This window comes from Amia ocellicauda, chromosome 2, assembly GCF_036373705.1.
Source record: "Amia ocellicauda isolate fAmiCal2 chromosome 2, fAmiCal2.hap1, whole genome shotgun sequence".
Taxonomy (NCBI): domain Eukaryota; kingdom Metazoa; phylum Chordata; class Actinopteri; order Amiiformes; family Amiidae; genus Amia; species Amia ocellicauda.
Genome location: NC_089851.1, coordinates 7,081,295 through 7,106,041, shown reverse-complemented (window position 1 = coordinate 7,106,041; position 24,747 = coordinate 7,081,295). Strand labels below are relative to the sequence as shown.

General features: G+C 37.9%; 1 protein-coding gene and 1 long non-coding RNA gene across 2 annotated transcripts in view; one reads left to right on the top strand and one right to left on the bottom strand.

Annotated features, from left to right (window-relative positions):
• LOC136763322 (uncharacterized) overlaps positions 1 to 18,234 on the bottom strand; it is a 24,722-nt gene extending 6,488 nt beyond the window's left edge. The window contains exon 1 of the long non-coding RNA XR_010820973.1: positions 17,952 to 18,234. This is a non-coding gene — a long non-coding RNA (uncharacterized LOC136763322). The remainder of the gene's footprint in view (positions 1 to 17,951) is intronic.
• Positions 6,424 to 24,747, top strand: myl13 (myosin, light chain 13). The gene is made up of 7 exons (XM_066717241.1): positions 6,424 to 7,350; positions 11,159 to 11,186; positions 22,146 to 22,295; positions 23,037 to 23,210; positions 23,567 to 23,644; positions 24,406 to 24,438; positions 24,537 to 24,747. The coding sequence occupies exons 1-6, from the start codon at positions 7,252 to 7,254 to the stop codon at positions 24,432 to 24,434; spliced, it is 558 nt and encodes a 185-aa protein (XP_066573338.1). The 5' UTR covers positions 6,424 to 7,251; the 3' UTR covers positions 24,435 to 24,438; positions 24,537 to 24,747.

Here is a 24,747-nt window from a genome sequence, read left to right as displayed (position 1 = left end):
AGAGCAGGAGCCCTGTTCCTCCTCCCCACCGGGTAAGACGAGGGCAGTGGGACAGGACGAACAGACAGGACAGAGCAGCAGGCGTGGTTGAGTTCTCAGGGGAGATCCATGTTTCGGTGAGAGCAAGGAAATCCAGAGAGTGGTGGGAGGCAAAGGCAGAGATGAAGCCTTGATGGAAGCTGAGGGCAAACAAGCTGTATGTGACACACTGATAGACAAATGCACAGATGTAATTGCCACAGAACTTCATGACAGAACCAAAGCAGTCTGTGAAATTCACAATATTCCAGATGCAGCAAGAAAGTGCAAACAAAGGAAAATGGGAGATTTTGTATTGATGTTTAAACAGAAGAGGTGTTGTTGGCCAGAAACATTCTTGCCCGGAAAAGAGAGGCTGGATGTCCTCCCAAAGATATGCTTGCTGTGCATAACCTCCTGGATGATGATATGTTTCCTTCTCTGAAGGAAATCATTCAGGTTGCCCTTACAATTCCTGTGAGCAGCTGCTCCTGTGAAAGGTCCTTTAGTGCACTGCGCCAGCTGCACTCCTGGTTGTATAAGACAATGGGTCAGAAAAGGCTTGCAAGTCTTACAGCCATGTCCATTGAGGGTGAAGTGCTTGGGCCACTAAGCCACAATAGTGTCATTGACCGCTTTACCACCTTTAAAAATAATAGCTACACTTTGATGTGTTCACCCACAAAATAAGCATCAAAAGAGAAAACCAGGAGGAGCAGTTCTGTAATATAAGTTGTAATATTTGTTTGGGATCTTACTTTTTATCAGATTTTATTCCTAATTATTTTTCAGGTTTTTTATTTTATTTTGTTGAATTTAGTTTTGCCCCATTGTGGATGATACTGTTTAAGAAGTTCCATGTGTCTGAATTATTGGGTTAATTTTGAGCAACAATTAACAAAAGGGTGAAACTTAAATAAAGTTTTTCTTTCTAATGGTGTAATATGACCTGCATGTCTTCTCATTTCTCTCTCTCTCTCTTTCTCTCAAAATAAAATCCCAAAAGTATTTTGGCTACATAGTACAGCCATTTTGTGCCTTTTGTTGGTGTTGGATGGATGGGGACAGAGTGGACTTTTATTTCTTTATTTGGATAGAATTTAAGTAAGTCATATTAGATCAGTGTCTAACACAAACTATGAGACAGGTATACTTTTAGCCAACCTTGACCAAAAATAACCTTATTTTGAAATATTTTACACCCGTTGTTACTCTAAAAATACATGATGAAAAGACATTTTGGGGGCTTTAAAAAAAATCCTGGGGGAGTATGCCCAGACCCCCCTAAAAGAGGCTTAGCTCCCCTATCCATGAATCTCTAGTGATGTCCCTGGTTAGACTTGCATGTTAATCTGCATTTAATGCAGATTCATTGATTCCTCCAATTATTCCTGTTTATTCCCATATTTAAGTCTAAGGGAATTATGTAACAGGCTCATGTTTAATACTATGAGCCCTATTAACTAAACCCATCATTATCTATATGTGTTAGACAAACTTACTGTTTGTTTTCACACAGGCACCCTATCTTAATTAATACAGATTCTTGTGATTTTGAAATCTCTTCAGTCTAGAAAAAGTAGCATGTCGACTCTTTGTCACTCATGACACCAATGTAAAAACGCTGTCTAAAATAAATACATGCATATGACAACACTGCTACTAAAATGATATACCACCTTTGCTCGTAATGTACATCTGCTGTAAGCAGGACTACTACAGACTGGTCACACTTGCTGCTGTCTGGTCAGAGTAATGGTTTCCTAATTTATCCTCCACCTGTCCTCCTATTGCTTTGATATTATTATGTTACGGCAGGCCGTGGAAAGCATTCTGTCACAGACTGTAATCACACACACAATGCAACACGTACACAAAAAGATACAGCTGAGTGTTGTATTTCTTCGGCCTGATGGAAAGGCGGATGTTTTTTTTTAGTTATTCATTTAAATCTTTAATTTAACGTGGTTTGTAAGTAAACTGCATACGGAAAAAATGTTGTTAAGCATATGCAAGAAAATCACTAAACGTTTTTAAATATGTAATTGCATAAGGGAAAACCGGTTAACCACACAAGTGTTTGAGGAAGTCTCCGCTGTTCGAGAAGTATGTGAAAACTGAAGAAGTCCTGTATTGGACCAACAGAGTTAATGGGAAATCCATCACACTGTCTGGAAGTCCAGGTAGCAATGTTCTCTCTCTAAATTGAATGTAGGCGAAACACACTCTTCCATTAAAGGGATCTGTCGACACTGTCCCAACAAGGTCAGTGTCTGTGACTCTGAAGTAAAATAAAAATAAAAAATACTCTTTTTTTTTTAATGATTTTGGTAAGTAATATCAGAAGGAATTGGTTAAGTTTCCCGAGGTGGTGACAGAAAGTGGTCCAACTTTTGTAGGTGTACAGTAAGGGGGTTATAACTGTCACCCTTTAGTGTTGTTAGTAGTTTAATGTTCCCTCCTTACTGACTCTCAAGGTTTCCAATAGCACACAGGAGTTTGGACAATGAAGAGCATGAAGAAAAAATGTGTGAGTTTATGTAGTTTTCTGACTAGGTTAATTTGTCCACGAGAGGCATTATTTTATTATTTTCCCCTCAATAGTAATGTGGCCAGGGAAGACTTTTCAAGGGCAGGCTACAATAGATAATATGTTTTATGTTGTTACAAGCAATATCTTTAATATTTTTAATATTAATTGAAAAATGTCTGAGAACCAGTCATGGCATGATGACTTTTGCAGGCTGATGAAAGTGTTCTGTTTTGTCAAAAAGTGTGCAGGCTTTGCTTGATGTAAATATATTGCCTTTGGCTCAATTGATACTGAAGGAATATGTGTGTGCATATCTGTGCATTGAAATTGGAAATTGTATTAAGTTATTACCTTCCTATAGGCAAATACAAATATATAATTGTGTACATTGGTACAAACATAATTTTGATAGCAGCATCCTTCTGGATACTGCAGAAGTGACTAACATGCTTTTATAAAATCAATCATAACAGATTATGAATATTAACCACCCGACATGTACATCTACAATTGCAATGAATGTTGACTGAATAATAATTCAATTTTACAGATATCCAAATTTAGTGCTGTTTTCAAAATGCTTCTCAATAGCACAGATATGAGTGAACTACACTAGATGCACAAAAATATGGATAAATAATATTTTTAGTTAGTAGAAAAATAAATAAATCCATGGAGGTAAATTAACACAAGTCCACAACAGGTGAAATTCAAATATAAACTGTTTGCATATCGCCACTTTGGATTTAAGAATTTCCAAGGTGAGTGGTAGTCTTTGTGAAGGTCTATACATAGTCAGGACACTTTACGACTACTTTGTAGCACATGTTGTCTGTCTCATAAAGAAATCATTTCCAGTTGCCCTATGCTCTCCACCCTGGGCTGTAGCTAATTGTGGAAGAGAGAAACGTAGGTAGTTGGATAAAGCTGATACACAAATCTCAGTTTTGTTTGAACTGTTCCTGCTGGGTAAATGTTGCCTTATTAAATTTAGACCATCCAGGTATTTCTTCCCCCTCTTCTCCTCAGTTTAATTGCCAATTATTAACCTGACTCCTTGCTACAATCCCTATTCTCCTTAAGAAGAGATGAGCCCAAGCACACACCCAGCATCTCGCACGGCCAGTCACTATTTCTCACCCTGCATGCCCAGAATGCCAGCTGTCCATCTATCGTACCAATTGGAGGATTTGAAGCAGACAACAGCTAACACCCCGACCCCGCAGATGCTGGAGAAGTCACGGGGGTTGTTTGAGCAAGAAAAGAGGAGTTATCCCCAGTTGGCTTTTACCCTCCCTCCCTTCAGGAACTCTTGGTCAAGGCTGACAATGGCAAAGTTGACATGTTTGTTTTGACCTCATTCGAGACAAAATGCTCGAGTCACAAAACAAATTACCCTCTCCCTCTCTGGGTTTACATGGTTTTAGTTTAGTGTACTCAGACTGTTGTTTACCCGACATCATGCAAATTAAGTGCAAAGCTCTCGTTCTGTTTTTGCAGGAACATGACAGAGTGGATTACATGCATGTCTACATTGAGACTCTGATGTCACGGAAGCCATGGCTGTCATCCGACAATGTGTTTGAATTAAACAGTGCACAGCTGTGGCGAGTATGGAGGGAGATTACTGTAAAAAATATTTGTATCCGTAAAAACAGTTTGTACTTTTAATTACAAATCAAAAATATGAGTACAAATCACAAAAGGTTACAAATACACATAAAAAATAAGAGTACGACCATAGACAGGAGGGAGTTACAGTCAATGAGATTGGAATGCATAAAAAAGGAATTCGTTCTTGTAATTAAAGATACAAAAAAAAAATGAATCTCTTGGACAGTAAGTCCCTCCTATCTATTTTTGATTTGTATCTGTAATTACAAGAACAAACTGTTTTTATAGATACTGATCTTTTTCACAGTAATCTCGATCCATCCATAGCACCCCAATGGCTGAAGACAAGCTTGTCTCGCCTGCAATCGCGTAGCATACTTTCCGTGTGGAGATTTGGATCGCCATCCCACTCGGGAGCCCCCGATTTAGACAGAAGTGAGCCAGGCGTCAGTCTCCTCTACCACACAAAGAGGTCTATACATTTATAGCATTCTTCCTGTCAGATTGGGAGGCTTGAGGTTCACGTATTGGAAGACAAAAAACAAAACTCCATCTGAGAATTAAGAAAACGGCCCTATTAAGTCTTCTCACTCACTGAATTAGGAAATGTATGAAGCTAAGGATACATTTATGTAATAATTATATTACAGAATAATAATACTTAAGTAACTACTATCAACTTTTGCGGTTCATTTGATTTATCCAGTTTCTTTTTGAAGGTCAGTCAGAAGAAGAGAAATGGGGAGCAATCGGTTCTTTAAATACCTCTCTCTTTACTGTGAGCAGCCCAAGTGGACACTTGCTTCAAACTAAAATAGTCAAGTAAATGGATCCAACATTTTTATGAGCTCTCCTTTCCTGTGCTCGTGACCTACATGTTTTCTGGTGGCCTATTATTCCCCATTGCCAGATATAGTGTTTGAAGTGGATGGCATTGCGTAAAGGGCACGATGACATGAATCCACTGACTGACCTTTCTTAATTTTAAATTATTACTAGACTACTTGATTATTTCTGCTGAAAAAGTCTTTATTTGTTCAGATATGTGGGCTCTAGTAAAATAAATAATCAGATTTTCTAAAGAGATAAAAAATAACTAACAGGACTGAAAGCTGTGGTGTTCAGAGGCTTAAATAACTAATTCTCTTGAGCCTGCAATAGAGAAGAAAAGATTAAAGTTTGATTCAAGTATTTAAAATGCTTAAAGGACCTCACATAGTTAACTCTTTGGAGCCTCTTAAGACACCAATGCCTTTGTAGTAGCTGCCTGCCATAGTTTATTTCCTGTATGCAAGTTCCTCACCAGGATTAGCGGTTTTGAAAATGGATGGATGGATGGAAGTGCACATGCAACAGTTTATATATATATATATATATATATATATATATATATATATATATATATATATATATATATATATATATCTATCTAAAAATGCTTCGTAAATTACAAGTCCCTCCATTTTTTGAAATCAGTGAAATCGTCCCTCCCAAATTTTGGAAGACGTGATAATTTATATCAACAACAACAGCAGCTGGCATTTTTACAAATGCACTGTTCAACATTAGCCATGGTGTAGCTATTTATCGATTTAAAAAAGAAAAGTGTGACATCATAAAATGATGCTATTTTGAAAAAAAAAAAATAATAATAAAAAAAAATATATATATATATATATATATATATATATATATATAAATAGCACACAGAATGTTTTTTTTTTTAATCAAAAATCTGTGTTTCTCCTTAGATTTTTTTGAAGATAGTTTAGGCTAGGCAAAACAGCTATTGTACTTGAGCCCTATATAACTGTCATCATCCTTGCTTTTCTCATCTCAGCTATCGGTGGGAGAATTCCGTGGCCCCATATAAAGCTTGTACCAGTTGTCAGGCACCAAGCGAAGTGCCAACGCCAGACAATCCTAGGGGAATGAAATAGCATTGTTCACACTCGGCGAGAACACAGCTCGGGTGACGTAGGAGGTAACATCTGTTTCTACAGTCTTGTGGTGCAGAGCTTTAGAAAAGCCATTAGGGGTCACCTTTAAATAGGGTAAGCAAAAGGCCTGGAATTCCCCAGACATTCAAATGGGACATGGTTTTAACGTTTTTTTAAAGGTTTTAAATGTTCATATAATAATACATGACATATTTCAAGTTTTATGTTAATGATTGAGAAAGATAGATAGCTATAGATATATTTTGCTCAAACATTAAATAGTCGTGTTTTTCCATTCATCAATTTTCATCAAACTGTCCTTCTCAAATAATATTGATCAGCGTTTCATGAATTAATCAATTTCAAAACATTGATATATTAAATCCCTTGATAGTTATAGGTCAAAGCTGAGTTACCATGATTGAGGAGATCAGACACATATGATGATCATGTAACAAAGAAGCACATTGTGTGAGGGAACCTGTGAGAAAAGTGAAAGACTCCCATTGTGGAGGTGGGACCCTGATAGCAACATGCAGAGGAAGAGGTAGCCTTGCCAACACAGGAGGCAGAAAGAAGAAAACAACTGAATCGAAGACGAGAAAAGGACAACCATTTCACCACAGCTCCCCTTGATGTTCACTTAATTTCCTCAGGAAAAAATGCTACAGCTCAGAATATTTAGACTGATAAATATGCAGATTACTTTTAGCTACTGTTAAATAGACAGAGGGATAGATAGATCATGTTGTCTTAATGAACACGACTACAATTGTGTGACTCTATGTACACAGATTAAGCCACACACACAAAAGATCACATCTCCACAAAAGATCACAAACGTACACCTTTTGTTAAACTGTGGTGTACGTTTGTTGATTTCTTCACACATTAATAACCTCTGTACCTTATTGGATACTAATTGTGGGGCTGGCTGCCACTAGCTGTTTTAAATAGTACCGCAGCTGCAATTGCCTTTTATAGTGTTACCCTTTTGTGTCTGAGGGCACGAGACACAGTGGGTGTGCGTGACACCTGGGGGGGCACAATAAAGCCTTTGCTTGGCTTCAGTTCTCCACCCAGCGAGCGCTTCAACCTCCTGATCTGTCACTTTCTCCCATCTGCTAACTTGACAACAGGATCCCCATGGCACCAAAGAAGAAAGAGGAGCCCCCCAAGCCAGCACCCAAGGCACCCGAGCCCGAGCCACCAAAAGAGCCAGAGTTTGACCCCAAAAGTGTAGCGGTACGTAACAGCTTGTCAAAGCGTCAGCACTTTTGCCTGCCAGTCGTGATCAGGACTGATCTGTTCTGTAAACTAATCCATGTGTCTGGCATGCCATGTTGGTAGTGGTTATTTCATAAGACTTTCATAATGCTTTATCATGCGATCACAAAAAGCAAATGAATGAATGAAGATTTGTTATTATAATGTAGATATGTGCATGACTAAAAATCCTTCAAGAACAAATGTCATTCCATCTCAAACTCACATTTATAAATGTAGTTAGACTCATATTTGGGCAGTAGCCTCTGTCTCACCACCACATAGCACTGAAATTGTGACCGCAGCGTGTGAAAGAAAAGTCATTAGGTATCCCATTCTCCAGATACTTGCGGTGCTGTGGTTCATTATCTTGATCCACAGAGCGTTGCAATGCATGAGCACCTGGCTTGACAACAGACAAATATTAAGCAAGACTCAAGCTACTTTACAATATATGATTGTTCATATATTTATTGAATGAATACAATAACCACAGATGTCTTATCTTATTATTAAATTGCACAAGATGAACCAAAAGTCAATAACCAATTTCTCAAGAAAAAAAATAATTTGTCCTCAATTTCCCTACGGCCAAACTATGGGAAATGACAATGTTCATATGAAGTGACTTAGAAAGGCAATTTGAGTGAGAAAACAATTGTTTCAGTAGTTTACAAACTCTGATTGTGAACTGGTGTGAGTGATTAATTGTAAGGGTGGCTTCGGCTTTACTCACTTGACTGAGCGAATTATGGTCTGGCAACCGGGTCCAGACTGTCAACCCCCCCATCAGGTTAAAGTGGGATGAGAAGCAACTAACACTAAGGATGTGAGATAGGGACTGGGAATGTATACTTAATTGTGTGGAAGTGAATGACCTGAATTGGCATTATCTGCTCCCAAAATTTTATTATGAATTTTGGACAATTTAGATTTGAAAATGATCATATTTTGTCGTCTGTTATAAATTAAGATAAACTATTTTTGCCACCTACCCAATTGACCATAGGGATCACTTTCCCTTGGTAAATACATTACATCTGACCACAACGGCAGTACTTACTTTCTGTCTCTGCTTTCCAAAGTAGTTGTATACCACACCTGTATTTGTGTGTGAGAGAGTTTAACCATCTAGCAAATGCAATACATTTGTCTTGGCAAAACGATTATTTTATATTCTAGGTTTCTAATTATGGTCAAGCAGAAAAAAACACCCTGCTGTGTTTGATCTTTAAAGGAGTCCACATCTGACACTACAAAATGTAATGGAGGAAGGTTTGGCAGTTTGTTCATAGCACCCCTATAGCAAACACACACATAAAGGTTTCTGCTGGATTCGTCTGGGGAATGGCCAGATATATAACAAGGCTTTAAGGTTTAACCCACAAAATATAAGGCTTATGAGTTACTTTAGACCACCCAAATAGTGTTGTTTCTGTATGAAAACTTGTGTTGATGTATTCTTTTGTTGTTTTAAAAAATTGCAAGATATTTATTTAAAAATAGACGTTACCATAATTGTACTAGATGGAAAACTAATGCTAGCATATACTTCACAATTCTCTATATTGTAATGATCAAAACCCACATCTAACTCGCATGCTTTGAGGTCTTGAAATATAAACATGCAAGATTGCTATGCAGTTCTATGTATTTTGTAACGGCTTATAGCTCTGAAGAAGGGAACACATCTGATTAATAACAGAAGTTAAAAGTATTCTGCTTAACACCACTGTAGGGGCTAACAAATATAGGCACACAAGAAAACAACAAATGGATAGGTGTCTGTAGCTGTTGAAAGTCAGAAGACGAAGTCAGAAGTAATTACAAACCTCAGAGCAAAATGAGTTTCACGACATGAAATCATTCCTCAAGAAACATTCACAAAAACATTGTTGCAGCTATCATACCCCAGAAACTACATTTACTTATTACTAAGCCAATAATAAGTTTACATTATTATCCAAAAGTAGTGGTTGAATTCTGAATGCAAAATCATGTGAACAATCATGTGAAAGATCATATCACCTATCCTGTAAACTTAACAACACGTCTTAATAAGAAGCCACAAATGTGTTCAGTGTAGACATCGTAACGAGCAGATGGACAGCTCCACTCAAGGTCAGCTGTCAATCCGCCTCGACAGGACCACTTAATGTTCAACCACAAGCCCGGACTGAGGTGGAAGTGTGCTGCTGGATTCCCTGGAATCTCACAATGTTTCTGCAACTGCTGTAAGAAAATGTGGGAGGCAGGCGGCATGGTGGAAAGGTCAATTATACAAGACTGGAGAGGTAGCTTAATTTGAGCTAGAGGTCAGGATTTCTCCCAGGGCTTCGGATGACATAATTAGTTCTGACATGCGATAATTATGTACATAGATTAAACGATTACATGGTTCTTTCTTAACGCTTTTATTAAGGATAATTTGTGCAAACATTATGATTATGAAAAATATGATTATAATTAAATAAATGCAATTATAAATAAATGGATGTGTTTGTTTATTTAACCTTTAATTTTGTCTTTTCACCCTCGTGTCAGTCACCCTCTGCAAACTGATTATAATCTAATCCCTGACAACTATCGACGGGTACTGAAAATAAACTCAATGCATATATTAAAATCATGAAATAGATTAATGGTTTTAGCTAAAATATGATTGTCTGTGTATGCTATCCAGATGTCCCGGAGCTCCCAAAGCAGACAAAATCAGTCAATCACTGATTGACTTGCTGTCCCACCCCTTGCAGAATGTGATTGACACTAGGGTGAAAATGAAATGCAAAATAAATAAATCAAATTAAAATAAATAAATACAAAAATACAATACATTCAAATGATCCTACATACGCTGTTAGATAATCAAAACAAATTCATAATGAGTTCTGAATGAAAATTATGCAAATACACCTGATTGTCGATCACATATAAAATACTCTGACCTTAGCCCTTCCCCAGCTGCTAACACTAAGCCAAATATGTATATATGTGTTGAAGATGAGGTTACATGTGCAGTATTGTGATGCATGATATAAAATAAGTATGCTTTTATTGGGTGACAGGGTCAGTATTGTGGACAGATACATAAGACATAGACCACTGTACAAAATGTAATTGACAGATATATACAGTATGTATATATATATATATATATATATATATATATATATATACATACTGTATATATCTGTATATATATATATATATATATATATATATATATAAATGACTTTTTGCTAATTGCTGTCCCTTTTCTTCTGTTCAAGTGAGCAGCACACATATGTGCTCCAGGTGTCCCCTAAAGTTATTATGTTAGCTTTCTTGTGTTTTTTCAACGTGCATAATTACTTTTCTGAATTGCACTGCAATAGCACAGACATTTAGAAAATCATGTTTAGTTTTTTAATTAATGAAGAAAGTTTTGTGGAAAAGGACTGGATTGTAAAGGGTTGCTGACATGAAGTAACATTACAAAGCAACATAGAAGTATGCTGTGTTACATTTCAATAAAGATAACTATGCATCTATTACAGAAGAAAGACTGAAATCTGACTAGATGTAATGGGTCGTGGAAGGGCAAATTCCTAAAACAATCTGTGCGACAAAAAAACAATGTAGCATTTGGTTTTTACAAAACAAAAGCATAATGTATCAGAGTCAATGCCTGACTTGTAGGTGTTGCTGTTTCATGCTAACTGTGTCTGCTCAATGCAACTGACATATATTACACGATCTTAAACGTATTTTTATCGTTTTGAATAACACCCATTTGTGTTTCTTTCAGATTGAATTCACAGCTGAGCAAATTGAAGGTGAGTGCAGTTTCTTAAAAAGCCAAACCAGTGCTGTAGGGTATTATCTCAGAATCTCAGCATGCTTAACTGCTCATGAACAGTGACAGTGGGGAGGAAGCTGTGAGAACAATATAACATGTATTTCTTATATACAATCAGTGCTGAATAGTAATACAACGTTTTTACTAAAGAACCACATGGTTGGTAGATACACGACAGATATTTTGATGGTGAGATCATGTTGACCTGATGTTGAGATTTGATCTTCATCTGCATTTATTTATGAGATTTCATGTTGTGTGTGATGTCAGTGCTATAGGAAGGGCATCTGGCCACTTTTAACTGGCCGTGTTAATTCACATATCTTAGCTTAGATTTTTCCTGGAATGCCAAACATGTATATAAAGACTTTTAGCAGTATCTTCACTACTGTTACTGCATCAGCCTTCCTTCCTCTACCCATTTAGAGAACACAGCCACTATGACAAGTATATATTCATACCCACAACATTTAGGCATTTGAACAAAATCTGTTTGCATATGTACAAAAGGGCCCCAAGGGGGAGGGTGTGCAGCTGGTGTGGTTTTGGCTCCTTTTCCAGGGTTATGAGTTTGACAAATATGGCAACTTTTGCAGTACTGTTAAGCTGCTGATAGGGAGAAATGTACTCCCTCAATAGATAGGCGGACAAAGATCACTCAGGACCCGATTTAATTAGAATAATACCAAAATAGTTTATTCAGCTCTAATGAAGCGCTCTGGAGATGGCCAGTGGGGACGACACATCTAAAGTTTTTCTAAAGAACACACTATCATATAAAGGATGACTGCCTTTGGTTGCCAGACAACTACATGACGTCAGTGAGGAACCCCAAACTTTATCACACACGTCTCCTGGGTCTTCTTCTACAGCCTGGGATGTAAATGTTTTTCTAAAAATCAGCTACACAGAACTACTGCAGCTGGCCTCTCCACAGCAATATTGTGAATATGTACGGCGGAGTGTCGGCGGCTGTAAAAGAGTGCAACTACCTGTGCAACTACACTATTTGAGCATATTGGCATTTAAGGGCGGTTCCCTGGTAGTAGCAAGAAATATAGCCAGGCTCTGAATGTTGAGTAAACTTTTTAGCTTGAGTAAGCAAACAGCGGAAATAACATAAGACACAGGGGTATCGCGCAGACCACTACTGAGATGGCAGCCGCTAACATATGGCCAATATCCCACCGATATATAAGTATAATATAAGTTCGATTCCCTCAGCACTTGATGATGAAGACAAAGCCGTGACCACATTATTCCCTAATTGTACTTGGTACTTTCCATGGACCACCAACTCTCCCTTGGCCAGTGATACCGCCCTCCGCACATCCTGTAGGGCAACACTGAGAAACCGGTGGGCTATGGCAACAGTAGTGTCATCTTCAGTACAGTGTCATTGGAAAGGTTACCTATAGATTTTAAGCGAAAGGAGTTAGGGAAAGTTTGGAAAACTGGAGGATAGACTAGAGAGAAACCAATGTAGATGAAATCTGAGGTACAGCTAAAATCAGTTGAGTAGAAACATTAGCCATAAATGCAAGAGTGGTGTCTGCTGTAGTGAAGGAAGGTGGAACTCCCATTCTCACATCCAGAATATCATATTTTAACATATCTAAAAGGTCTCTGGCTAAAACATCACAAGCTCGACCTTTAGACTGAGATGTGGTGATGTTTGTGATCACACCAATTATGGCTTCTGAATATTTTATAAGCGCATTCCCTGCAGTTTCTACTGCAGTAAGAGTATATGTAAGGCTCATCAAGTTATATCCCAGCCCTTGTGCGATCTGAGATCTAATCCTCTGGACACATTGCCAATCTGTCCCTGCATTAACCAAATTCATCGTTAAGTTGGTACTACCAAACAATCCGCCAATACCACCAAAAATGCTCCTTTTCTTCCTACTACCTGATGTTTGTATCAGTGTTATAAGCATGTGAATGTGTTGTGATTTGTTTTCAAACAAATTTCCCTGAGGTTAGATGGTCTTTACAATGTCTTATAGTAGATACATATTAGGGCCTATTTAGATGATGAAATCTAGATGCGGGTCATATAATACTGCCTGTAATACTGGTGGGGAGGATACTGACTCCAGATCCCGAATTGCTAACCACGCCCCAATTTTGAAATCCTTATTTGAATAATTACAAGAAAATATAATGAAATTCAGGCAAATGGAGAGTCACCGACTGAGTTTTAGGCTTTAAGAGAATTAGACAGTAAATAGCCTACTGAGACCATTGCAACTAGAAGCCCACAAAATGCTGCAGTTGCACATATAAAATATTAATTTTATGCACTTAAAAATATTAATTCCCTTTATCCTATAACCCAAGTGTCCCCGACAAAAAAAGGTCTAAAAGCCTACTCCAATTTATACGTATTTTCACAACAATGAGAAGGATATGTTAGTTTTTTTTCAGGAGAAAGAGGGTTGCATCCTCTTTTCAATTTATTCTTCTATTTCATGTTTCTAAGCCCGTTCTGAAGTGTTTCAAATCTCTCATCCCTATGTTAGTCTGTATCTCTCCTGCTAACCATGACCACGAATCAGAATACTGTAGCAGCCACAGAGCAAGAGCCAAGTCTTCCCGTCGTTCCATGCACTTGAAAATGTCTTGTTGTACGTAATGTATAAATATCTGGACTGTCACGGACAAGCTGCTTAATTACCAGCTTGTCTTGTAATTATAGTCGTTCAAATGTTGTTGTTTTTTTAAAGAAACTCAACAGTTACACACAGCAGGTGCAGCTGCACTGATCGACATCTTTACAGTCGCCTAACCGTGTGGACTGACACAAGAGACCAGTACAGGACTCAGAGTTGGCCAATGCGAGGGGCAGATGATGGATTCCTGCAGTTCCTGCAGTTCCCATATTTGACCAAAATAAACCTGCCTGCTGGAGTGGGACGCTGAGCTCCCCTGCCCCAATATTGTGCAATAGCTGGATTGAGATCGAATCACTGAACTTTTAGAAGTGATTTTAACTCTGAAATATCAACACTTGTTGTCTAATTAGATTCATTGATTCAAGAACTATGTTTTTGGGTGGATACACTTTTATAGTCCATATGAATGACCTGCACCTGATCTATAGTAATTAAGTTAAAACTGCATTCATTAATTCATCAGTACAGACAATATTATCCTGGCATGACTTTTTCCCATAAGATTGATGACAATTTACAATTTTTTAATTTATTTGGAATTTGGGAGACCTGTTGTCAGTAGTTTATAGAATAAAACAAAAATGTAAATTTTACGCAAACACATACCTATAAATAGTAAAACCAGAGAAACTGATAATTTTGCAGTGGTCTCAATTTTTTCCAGAGCTGTATTTCAAAAAAGGTGGACTACTAAATGTGTACACACACATACAAAACTACCTAATCCTGTTGCAACAGTTTTGTAAGATAGTGTTCATGGGTTCCTGTGCGCTAAAGCAACTGAAATGTAATCAATTTGAAACATGTTATAACAAAATCTACAGTAGAGTATACATGTTTAACTATCCATTAAATACTTATCTAAAACACTTTTAGCATTAGGGATGGGAGTAGATTGTATATTTTCAACCACAAATAATCGGATGACAAGTGTTTTCATATAAAAATATTATTATTATTATTATTATTATTATTATTATTATTATTATTATTATTATTATTATTATTTTAAATCATAACAGCCACCAATTGGGAACATAGTGGTTTTCCTCCTCCAAGCAATCAAGGAAAACAAACTAGAAACAATGGCCAGTTGAAGAGATCTCTGTTGGTAATTATATTATTTAAAAATTGGAAATAACCCAGTATAAAATAAGCATAAATTGACTCTTAACAGAACTATTATTATTATTATTATTATTATTATTATTATTATTATTATTATTTTTTTTTTTTTTTTTTTTTTTTTTTTCTTAGCAGACACCCTTATCCAGGGCGACTTACAAAATATAAATCTAATCTGTATTAATTTAATTTAAGGTAAAATATTTAGTCTACTTAAATGCTGTTTTGCTAATTTAATTGGATTGGTTATTCATTATTTGATGTCAATGAGAAATATATTTAGTTGGACTAAGAAAGAAAGGGTAAATTGTGCATGTTAATTACAAAAAATATAGAGATATACTATCTTTGTGTGTTTGTTGCTCTTGTTTATATATTTAGGTTCACCTTGTGCTCCTATGAAAACAAGTTAGTGTAACGCCCTGCTCTGTGGTCAGTCTTACATACTGACCTGTCTTTAGACATGCTGATTCAGTTATATTAACTCTTAGTAGGTTCCAGGACAGACACAAGACAGGACACAACATAAAACATACAAGAAGACAAGATACAACAAAAAACATACAAGCGGGGTCCAAAACTGGCTTATCCCCATTTTCTATATACACTTGGTTTATAATGCACTGCTGTATTGAACTCTTCTCCTTGGGCTTCTCGTTGCGGGCCCGAAATCTGTAAAAGAACACACACTCACACCCAGGTTATATTTGGTTTCAGATGAGCTAGTCTCAGTCCCAGGAAAGGTGTACTACGAATTTACAGTCATGAGGTTCATGAGCTGCTGGGAGTGGGGAGGTGGGGATAACGGGAGGACAACGCTGTATGGTAATATTATGTGCTGCAAGGAGAACCAAGTAGTAGGTGGCGGCACGGGAAGCTGAGAGGTGCTGCGTTTGGATCTTAATAGCAGGGTGGTGACAGCGTGTGGAGCCGACTATGGGCTGGGGGGCGTGTGTGGAGACACGGTGGGAATCCTGCAGCAACTGGGTCGAGCTTAGCCCTGTGATATGCTATGGACCGCATTTCCCCCCCGTGTTTCTGAGTGAGGTCCGCTTGAGCAAAACCTGCAGTTTCATGGTACAGGTAAAAAGGCCTGTGGTAATCAGGGAGGCCTGAAGCTGGGGCCTGTGTCCGGGACACAAAAGCAGCATCTGCGCCCTAAGTCCACAGTAATGGCTTAGTGGTCGTGATGGGGCCGACCTGACCGCTGGGACAGTTCCTAGCCCAGTGGCCCAGTTTTCTGCAGCTAAAGCAGGTGCTATTAGCTTCTAAATTCTGCTGGGATTGAAAACCAAGTTGGAAACCGTGTCCTCTGCCCTGCCCCCTGCCCCTGAACCCATGGCCACGCCCTCCTCCCCTCCTGCATCCGTTGTAATACTGTATTTGCAACTGTTTCAGCTTTGCATCGGTCTCAGCAGCTTTCTGTTCACTCTGATGGTGACAGTGGCACACAACAGGCATTATGCTCTTAACATCCTTACTTTCCCAACCAATACACAGGCGTTTAACTTCAGTTTGCAATGCAGGGAGGAAACCGTTTATAAACATCTGTGCTAAAGGAATATCAGTGAGTTCCTCCGGGATGCCAGAGTGTTTCCTGAACACTGTACAGAAGCGGTCGAGGTAGTCGGTGGGCTCCTCACCTGCTTTCTGTTGACATGACACAATTTTAGACCAGTCGACGAGGGGCGGGGTCACTTTTAACACGGCCTCTAGTAGTTTATCTTTTGCGGTTTTCAGATGATCACAGCCAGTAATGGGGTTGTAAGAAGGCCACTGAGCCTCCGCTTTTAGTTGGCAAATGAGACCTTGGGGAACAATCATGTCTAGGAGGATGTTCACATCCTCGAAAGCAGGTCGATAACAGGTGAAAATTACCCTTAGTTTCTCTTTAAACTTTTCAGGATCCTCACACATAGGCGGCATGTTATTGACTATAGAGAACAACTCGCTAGAGGACCAAGAGGGATAGACATAAACAGAAGGATGTCCGGCTGGTCCGTGGAACTCTCCCATGGATATTGCTGTGTGCTTGTCTTGTGGAGGGGGCTGTGCGTCCTGGTTCCCTGCTTGTGTGTGTGGAGGGGAAGATATCTGTGCAGTGTCCTGTGAGCGATGGGGGGACCCTGCGGGGACCTTAGGGTGCACATCGGGACTGGGGTTTCAGATCTAACAGCAGCCAGAGGGGCAGGGGCCTGAGCCAGTGGCTGTACCTCCCCCCGTTGATCTCCATGGTCTCCATAACATAGAGGAGGAGGAATGTGTGGGGAGACCCAGTCACCCTCCTCCTTGCTGCACTTTGGGGTTGGGGCCTTTTTATGTGTAATTTTTGCTTGTCTCTGTGGAATTTGGGTTAGGCTATCTTTGACCTTTTCTTTCTCAAGCAGATGTTTGAGGCTTGCTATCTTAGATTTTTCGTTTCTTAACTTACACTCTTCGCTCCACATCATAAATGCTTTCCAATTTACCCTTCCAGGCTTCTTATCCCTACTCTGCAAAACCTTTCTTAGGTGTTCTAGTTTATTTAAATCAAAAGTTCCTTGTTCTGGAAACCTCAACTTTCCATCTCCTTCTGTCCACTTGTCACGCACCGCCTCGCTGCCATAGTTGTGGTACATAAAACTTACAATTCTCCCCTTAGGTGGAGGGTGGCCCTCTTTGCTGGAGCTGTTTCCCCCCATTATTTAAATTCTTGTATTATTTTCAACAGCCAGGGTTTGTTGTACCACACTAGAAGAGCTCCTATATAGCCACAATAACAGATATGTATTTGACTATGTCTAAATTTATATTATTTAATTACTTTTCTTGACCATTGACAGAACAACTCATGTTTAGCTCAAGTTTCTAAAAGAACATGTTTTTCGCATATTATCATGGGTGCACTAGACTTCAAACAAGAGAATTAATTCAATAGGAATTTTAAAAGGCTCCCTTACCTTTCTTATGTGCCGGCGTGGCTTTTACTGGTCACTGGTCTGCCTCCCTCTGATCCTCTCTGGCAGGGTTAGCGATCCTATTCGTGAAGAAAAGTAATGTTGAAGAAAACTCAGTCTTCACTCAGGCTGTGTGTGTCCATTGCAATGCCATTAGACACACAGAGTTTCTCTGCTTGTTACATTCAGTGTCGGGTGCATTCTGTTATGCATAGATAACAGAAGATATTGAAACTTCAATAACAATCAGATATTGGTGAGCACAGTTTCACATCTCCTTAGCAAAATCTTGGCAAGAGTCTAAGGTACTTCCCGACCTTGAGACTTATTTTCCTGACTCATAACAGTTGTCCAGCCTTGCATGAGAACAAACTCAAAACTTTTCTTCTACAGTGAGAACAAAGAACTGAAACATAAAACAAGAAAATTGTATCAGTTCATGATATGGGATCTTTATAATGAATAATACCATACTTATTGTTGTATTATACAAATAGTCACTATTTATATTGTTATTGTCTGTAAAACATGTTTTCTAGACCTGAAAACCTTATTACCACCTTATACCATAAAGTGGTGCTTTGTAGAAAAGAGTATAAAATGAACAGTAACAAAAACTAAAAACAAAAAGGTCTCATCTATTTCCCACTGAAAGAATGGAGTAATGCACTTGACAAATGGATTCAATTTAGAATGTCAACACAAAAATATCCCTTTTGCTAATGTTCATAATAGTACATCAAAATACACAAAAGGTAATACATATATACATATTCTACCTACTGCCCCACACCCCCCAATCTCCTGAGGATAATGATTTTAAGGCGAGTGAATCTAGGATAATAGCTAATTCTCCATAAACCACATAAATCTACCTGTCATCCTCTAAAGCGCTCTAATGCACCTCTGGAATGTGTATGGCAAGGCTCCCAAACTGCGCTAGCTCTAAGCCCCGCCCTCAAATCAGTGCCAAAACTCGTAAACGAAAGTCAAGAAACTGGCGGCGAAAGTGAGGCTCGCAGCATCGCCCCACAGACAGGGACTCAGTGTCTGCTTTAACATGATTTCCTTTCAATTATCATTTTTTTCTTTTGATATAATTATTTGTGTTTACAATTCTATACATTTTGCTTTCGATCGTTTTATTTTTGATCTCAACATCAGTTTGTTCTCAACTTTTATTTTGTTTGGTTTACAAACTTTTTTATTTTTTATTCGTTACTTATTTTGCTAATTTGAGCCCATAGATTTTGACATGAAAAAATAATGTTGTAAATATTTTAATGAATTGTGATGCCGATCTGTTAAGATACAGCCAAAATGTTGCAATAGCCAAATTGTTTTAATTTATCATTACAGTAATTGTTTTAATATTAGTAAGTACGTTCGACTGGCCTAGGACTTTAAACCGGAGTTTGGCTTGTTTATCTGGTATCGATATCAGAAGAAATAATAATTGTCCTGTTATCCAGTGACCCACACACACAGATATCCCAGTCAGGTCCTCTGAAAACAAGAGCGGGTTGATGCGCAAGTTACCACAATACTAATACAAACTCAGATCAGCGGTGAGGTTGAGCTGCATCAATTAACCTTGAGGCTGTTTCGTTTTATACAAGATATAGGTTTATTAAAATGTACATAGACAACATATATTTGCAAAGATAGGATAGAGACAAACAGGGTGGATAATATTAAAAGTGAGAGTGAGAGGAGACCTGTCCAATACTTGAGGCACAAAACATGTAAAATAACAAACAAGTATTATAATCACGCCACCCGTTCCTACAATTTAGATCCCACACACAACTAGGCCTTATGTAGTTGTGATTGACCTAATTCTGACTAGTACACAAAATATACTACCTGTGTGGTTTACTGAGATTCAGTTATGCAGAGGGTCCATAGGGCTGGCAGACTGCGTCCACTTGAGGACGGGTGCAAAGCTTTCAGGTCTTTGGTGGAGAAGTTCTGGTTCTGGTTCCGTTCAGTCTTCCTGGATTTCGTCTCCTTGCTTTCTTCTCACAGATTGTTCCACTCCCAATTGCTATGTTTAACTCTAATGTTATGTTTTTATACATTTTAGACAAAGACATTCAAATCTTTCCTTCCACACTTCTGATTGGTCAGGTTTGGGTTAATAAAACTGAAATTCGAATCGAAGCAGTCTTTGTCACTCATCTCCCTTGATTCCTACAGAATGTGTGTTGGGGGTGTGAAGGCTTTGAGGAATGTGAAAATGGTTCAAATGTTACACAGAGTTTCTAACTCTCTATATTGTCATGTTTTAGTTCTATCAATTACATTTGCAGGTCCCTCAAAGCATCACCTCACAGTTGATACCAAACAAGCCAGGTGTTCTTTCTCTGTGATGTTAAATTGGAGATTTCTTGGAATTCCAGGGGGGCTGGTCTGGTGCCCATGTCAGTGGAGGATCAATTAGGATGTGTGAATAATTATCTTACCAAATGTTAATGTTGCATTGTATGTGAAATATAAATGGTCCAATGGTTGTTTAGCTAATGCTCTTTCTTTTAAGATCAAACATGGCTTGAGCATGTTTTGGTTCTGAGGTAGAATTACTTAAGTGTCATTAAGTTAGTTTTAAGTTACCTTTGTTATCAAACTGGGGAAGAAGCTGGGAACACGTCTGTTAGCAGCATGTAATTTGTATTGGGTTTGTTGCCCTGGTCTACGGAATATATAAAGTACCTTGAATGTCTGAGTTTCACAAAAGAAATCTTCAGCTGCAATGTGGTGCTGCTCTCTGTGGAGACGGGCATGGCAGCCTATTTGTCAGTGGCAGGGTCTGCAGCATGGATGTGTTATCTGTTGTACTGAGCACAGGCAAGTCGTAAAACACAGCACTTCAAAGCTGTCTCCTTAAATCCTTTACCACAGTTCCAAATGTCTCAGTTTGGAATGTATATGCATTTCTGTATATATTTGCCAAAATAAGGTTGTATGATTTACAGTGTCTCTACTAATGTGCTCAGAGCTGGGGACAGGGGCCCTTGACTTTTCCTCAAGGATTGCTTTATTGGTTGGTCCTTCTCCACTTCTTTAAATAACAAATTGTTATAAATAGTCTGCTCCTGATCTGGATGTAGCTCACAACCCATGACCCACCAGAAACAATGCCAAGACAGACCTTAAACCAGGCTTGCAAATTCATCCCGATTCCCTCTATCAACGTGGGAATCAACAGGCACATGATACTTTGTCAAAAAAGGATGTGTTTACATCATGGAAGTTAAGTATAGCTTTTGAATCTCAGAGACAGATTAAAACAATAATCCTTCCATGCAAAATTAATTATATTTTTAGGCAGCTCCTGAACGATTCATTCAGTTTGAGCGCTGGCACATTCTCAATTCATTTGCAATGAAATAAAATCACGTGTGTTGCTGTTAAGCTTTATTGTGCATCATGTAGATAAGGAAGGGACTTTTTTAAGCAGAATAATCACAAAATGAATGAGCATCCCATGAGTTCATTTCTTCAATAATGTGTACAGTACTTACGAATACCTAATTATTTGTGTATAATTCATTAAATTTCTAAAACTATTAACTCATCCAAGGGAGGACACCACACAAACAAACCATTTCACAATCCTGCACAACTAAAATTATATAGCTGGAATAAAAATAAAACTAGCTTCAAATTACATTAATAAAAGAATTCAAAGAATAAGTTATCATTTGGGATAATTAAATCCAGAAAAAACAAACCAAAAACAGAACAAATATGTTTTTTATTTTCTTTCATTCACAGCAGTTTCACAGGATTTTCAAATAACATGTCATTGAAAGCAACTGTTTGAATTCAACAATTAAAATCCACATTTGAGTAAAATACAGTAATACATAATTTAATTTAAAAATAACTATGTATTTAATAACCTTTAGATAATTTCAGGTATGCTGTAAGTCTTGATCCTGAGCAGTTTTACTAGCTTAAATTAAAATACAATTGAAACCAACAATGTTTTAAATAAGTACTAGTTGTAAGTATATATGACAACTGTGGTCTCATAATTGTACTTATATTTAAAATCATATATTGAATAGGCTGCTGATTTGTATGTATTTACTGTTCTTCTTCTTCTTCTTCTTCTTCTTCTTCTTCTTCTTCTTCTTCTTCTTCTTATTATTATTATTATTATTAAAACTTTTCTATCTTCTTTCCCATTAGATTTTAAGGAGGCTTTCTCCCTGTTTGACAGAACACCAAATAATGAAATGAAAATCACGTACGCTCAGTGTGGAGATCTGATGAGAGCTCTGGGTCAGAACCCGACCAACGCCGAGGTCATGAAGGTGCTGGGCAGCCCGAAGGCAGAAGGTGAGATGATATAATGTATATTTGTTTTTTAATTATGCAGGTCCATTTGACATTGTTACATTTCTGACATTGTATTCTGACTAATTCTACAATGAATGCAGATCTCTGCTTAAAGCTCATACCCTTAAGAAAACATTAACATATATAATTATCTGATGGGAACGTTAGAGGAATATAATGCGTACAAACAAAGGGCAATTTTCCTGTTTTGTATACCAAGGAAAAAAAACATAAATTATGTTTTTTCTCAAGATAATCACCTTGGAAATGTCCTTGAACTGAACATAGCCAAAGCAGTACACCATGGGATTGTAAGGCAAGGTTGCGGTTTAGAAAAAATGTTGTTTAAAATGCTGGCCATGCCTCCTGGATTTGTATTTGTAGTGGCTTGTGTAGCATTGCCTTAATATCCCAGAAATGCCACACAGTAATCAGTCTGGTCCACCTGGGTCTAATATCTGAACTCCGAGCATTGATTAAGTTCACTTAGTAATCAAAAGTCCTGGAAGCATTAATTAATCGAACAGCACGTCTTATTTGTGTTGGTTTCTCTGTTCCTGCATCATTTTATTGAGGGAAAAATACTTGCTTCCACCCTAATCCTGATCATGATAATTAAATTAATGCATTGACAGTCACCCTCATTTATGGCCAATCTTTAAACGGAAGTGAGATGTCATGATTATGCCTTGTTACCGGTCAACGCTACCTTTTGTGACATCCCCCAACTCCCGTTCACAGAAATGAACTCCAAAATGATGGACTTTGAGACGTTCTTGCCCATGCACCAACACATCTGCAAGGCCAAGGATCGGGGCACCTTCGAGGACTTTGTGGAGGGACTGAGGGTGTTCGATAAGGAGGGGAACGGCACAGTGATGGGCGCTGAGCTGCGCCACGTGCTGGCCACACTGGGTAAGAAGCGCAATGCACATCTCCTGTGTGGGGACAGCAGTAGGACAAGACCAAGTCAGTTCATTAATTGTCTAATGAATCTGTGAATCTAAACAAGGTCTTTAGGTTGAAGTTAGTTTTAAAACTTTCACATTCAAGTCACTGGGGAAAACAGTCATGAGAGCACAGGTGAGGGCCCGGAGCTCAACAACTGAGACAATAATGCAACATTGCAGATGACTGAAATGAACTCCACTGAAAAGAGTGTAGGGCCCATGATGTTGTACGCTGATTTCATTAATGAAGGCGATGTGAAAGCTGGTCCTCTGCAAAGCAAGAGGCACAATTTCATGCTCGGATTACTCTGTTTAACACAGGAGAGAAAATGAGAGAAGATGAGGTTGATCAACTCATGGTGGGCCAAGAAGACGCCAATGGATGCATAAACTATGAAGGTGAGGAACCACTGAGGATAAATATAGTATATGCATGTGAAGACTCTTTGTTTTATACATGTTGTTTTCAGATCCATATATTGTACTTCAACAGTTGTGTCGTTTGTCTATTATATTTTGCATGCTTTGGTCCAGTGAGGTAGAGCCTCCAATTCAAAGTTTAAAAGTGTGTGTAATTCTGATGTATTGTTATATTTAATATAGAGATCCACGTTCCCTTAATAAATATATATATATATATATATATATATATATATATATAATAAAGTTTCATTTTCTTCTTAAATACCTACAAAGATGTATTAAATCTTTTACATCAGTGTTATTAGAATATTTTTATTTCTACATCCTTTTTGAACTTATAACTGAAAAAACAAAGCAAAACAAAAATTAAAATGCAATGCAATTATGGACAAAAACAAACCAAAGCAACAAAGGTAAACCAAACAAACAATGATTAAAGATAAGTAATCATTGTTTTCTGACATTTTATTTGAAGTTTGTATCACTTTCAATACTACAATGCAACTGTGAGCAGCACAATGAGCCGCTGTCTGTGTATGGGGGTATTAGTGGCACTATGCGTGTTTCCTGCCAGTTGATGCTTTGCCAATAATCTGACAGAAGGAATGGGGAGCATGTAACACCAAGAGAAACATCCAGAAAATACCTTTCATGTGGCTCTGACAATAAAGCAGTCTGGTGAGAATTTACATATGTCAGGTTTCATGTTACATTAATTTTGTTTCTCTTCTCTGCAGCGTTTGTCAAGCACATCATGGCAGGATAGATCGGTATAATGAGCCTTTATTTTGATACTTGTATTTATTTATTTCAAAATACATTATGTTTATCCCATACATTCTTTTAATTTACTGTGTTTATTCCCCAGGGGCATCAAGACGTCTGTAAATCTCATATCGGGACATAACCTTTAGGCTTTCTGTAATTCTTTTCTCCGATTTGTACCTTCAACTGTGAATAGCACTGAAAAAGGCAGCGAACCTTTTTCGATTAATATTCATCTTGTCTCAATTCGAATGCAACGTGTCATAATACTGTTTCTGAAACTGTATAAATGTAATTAAAGTACTTCAAAAGTA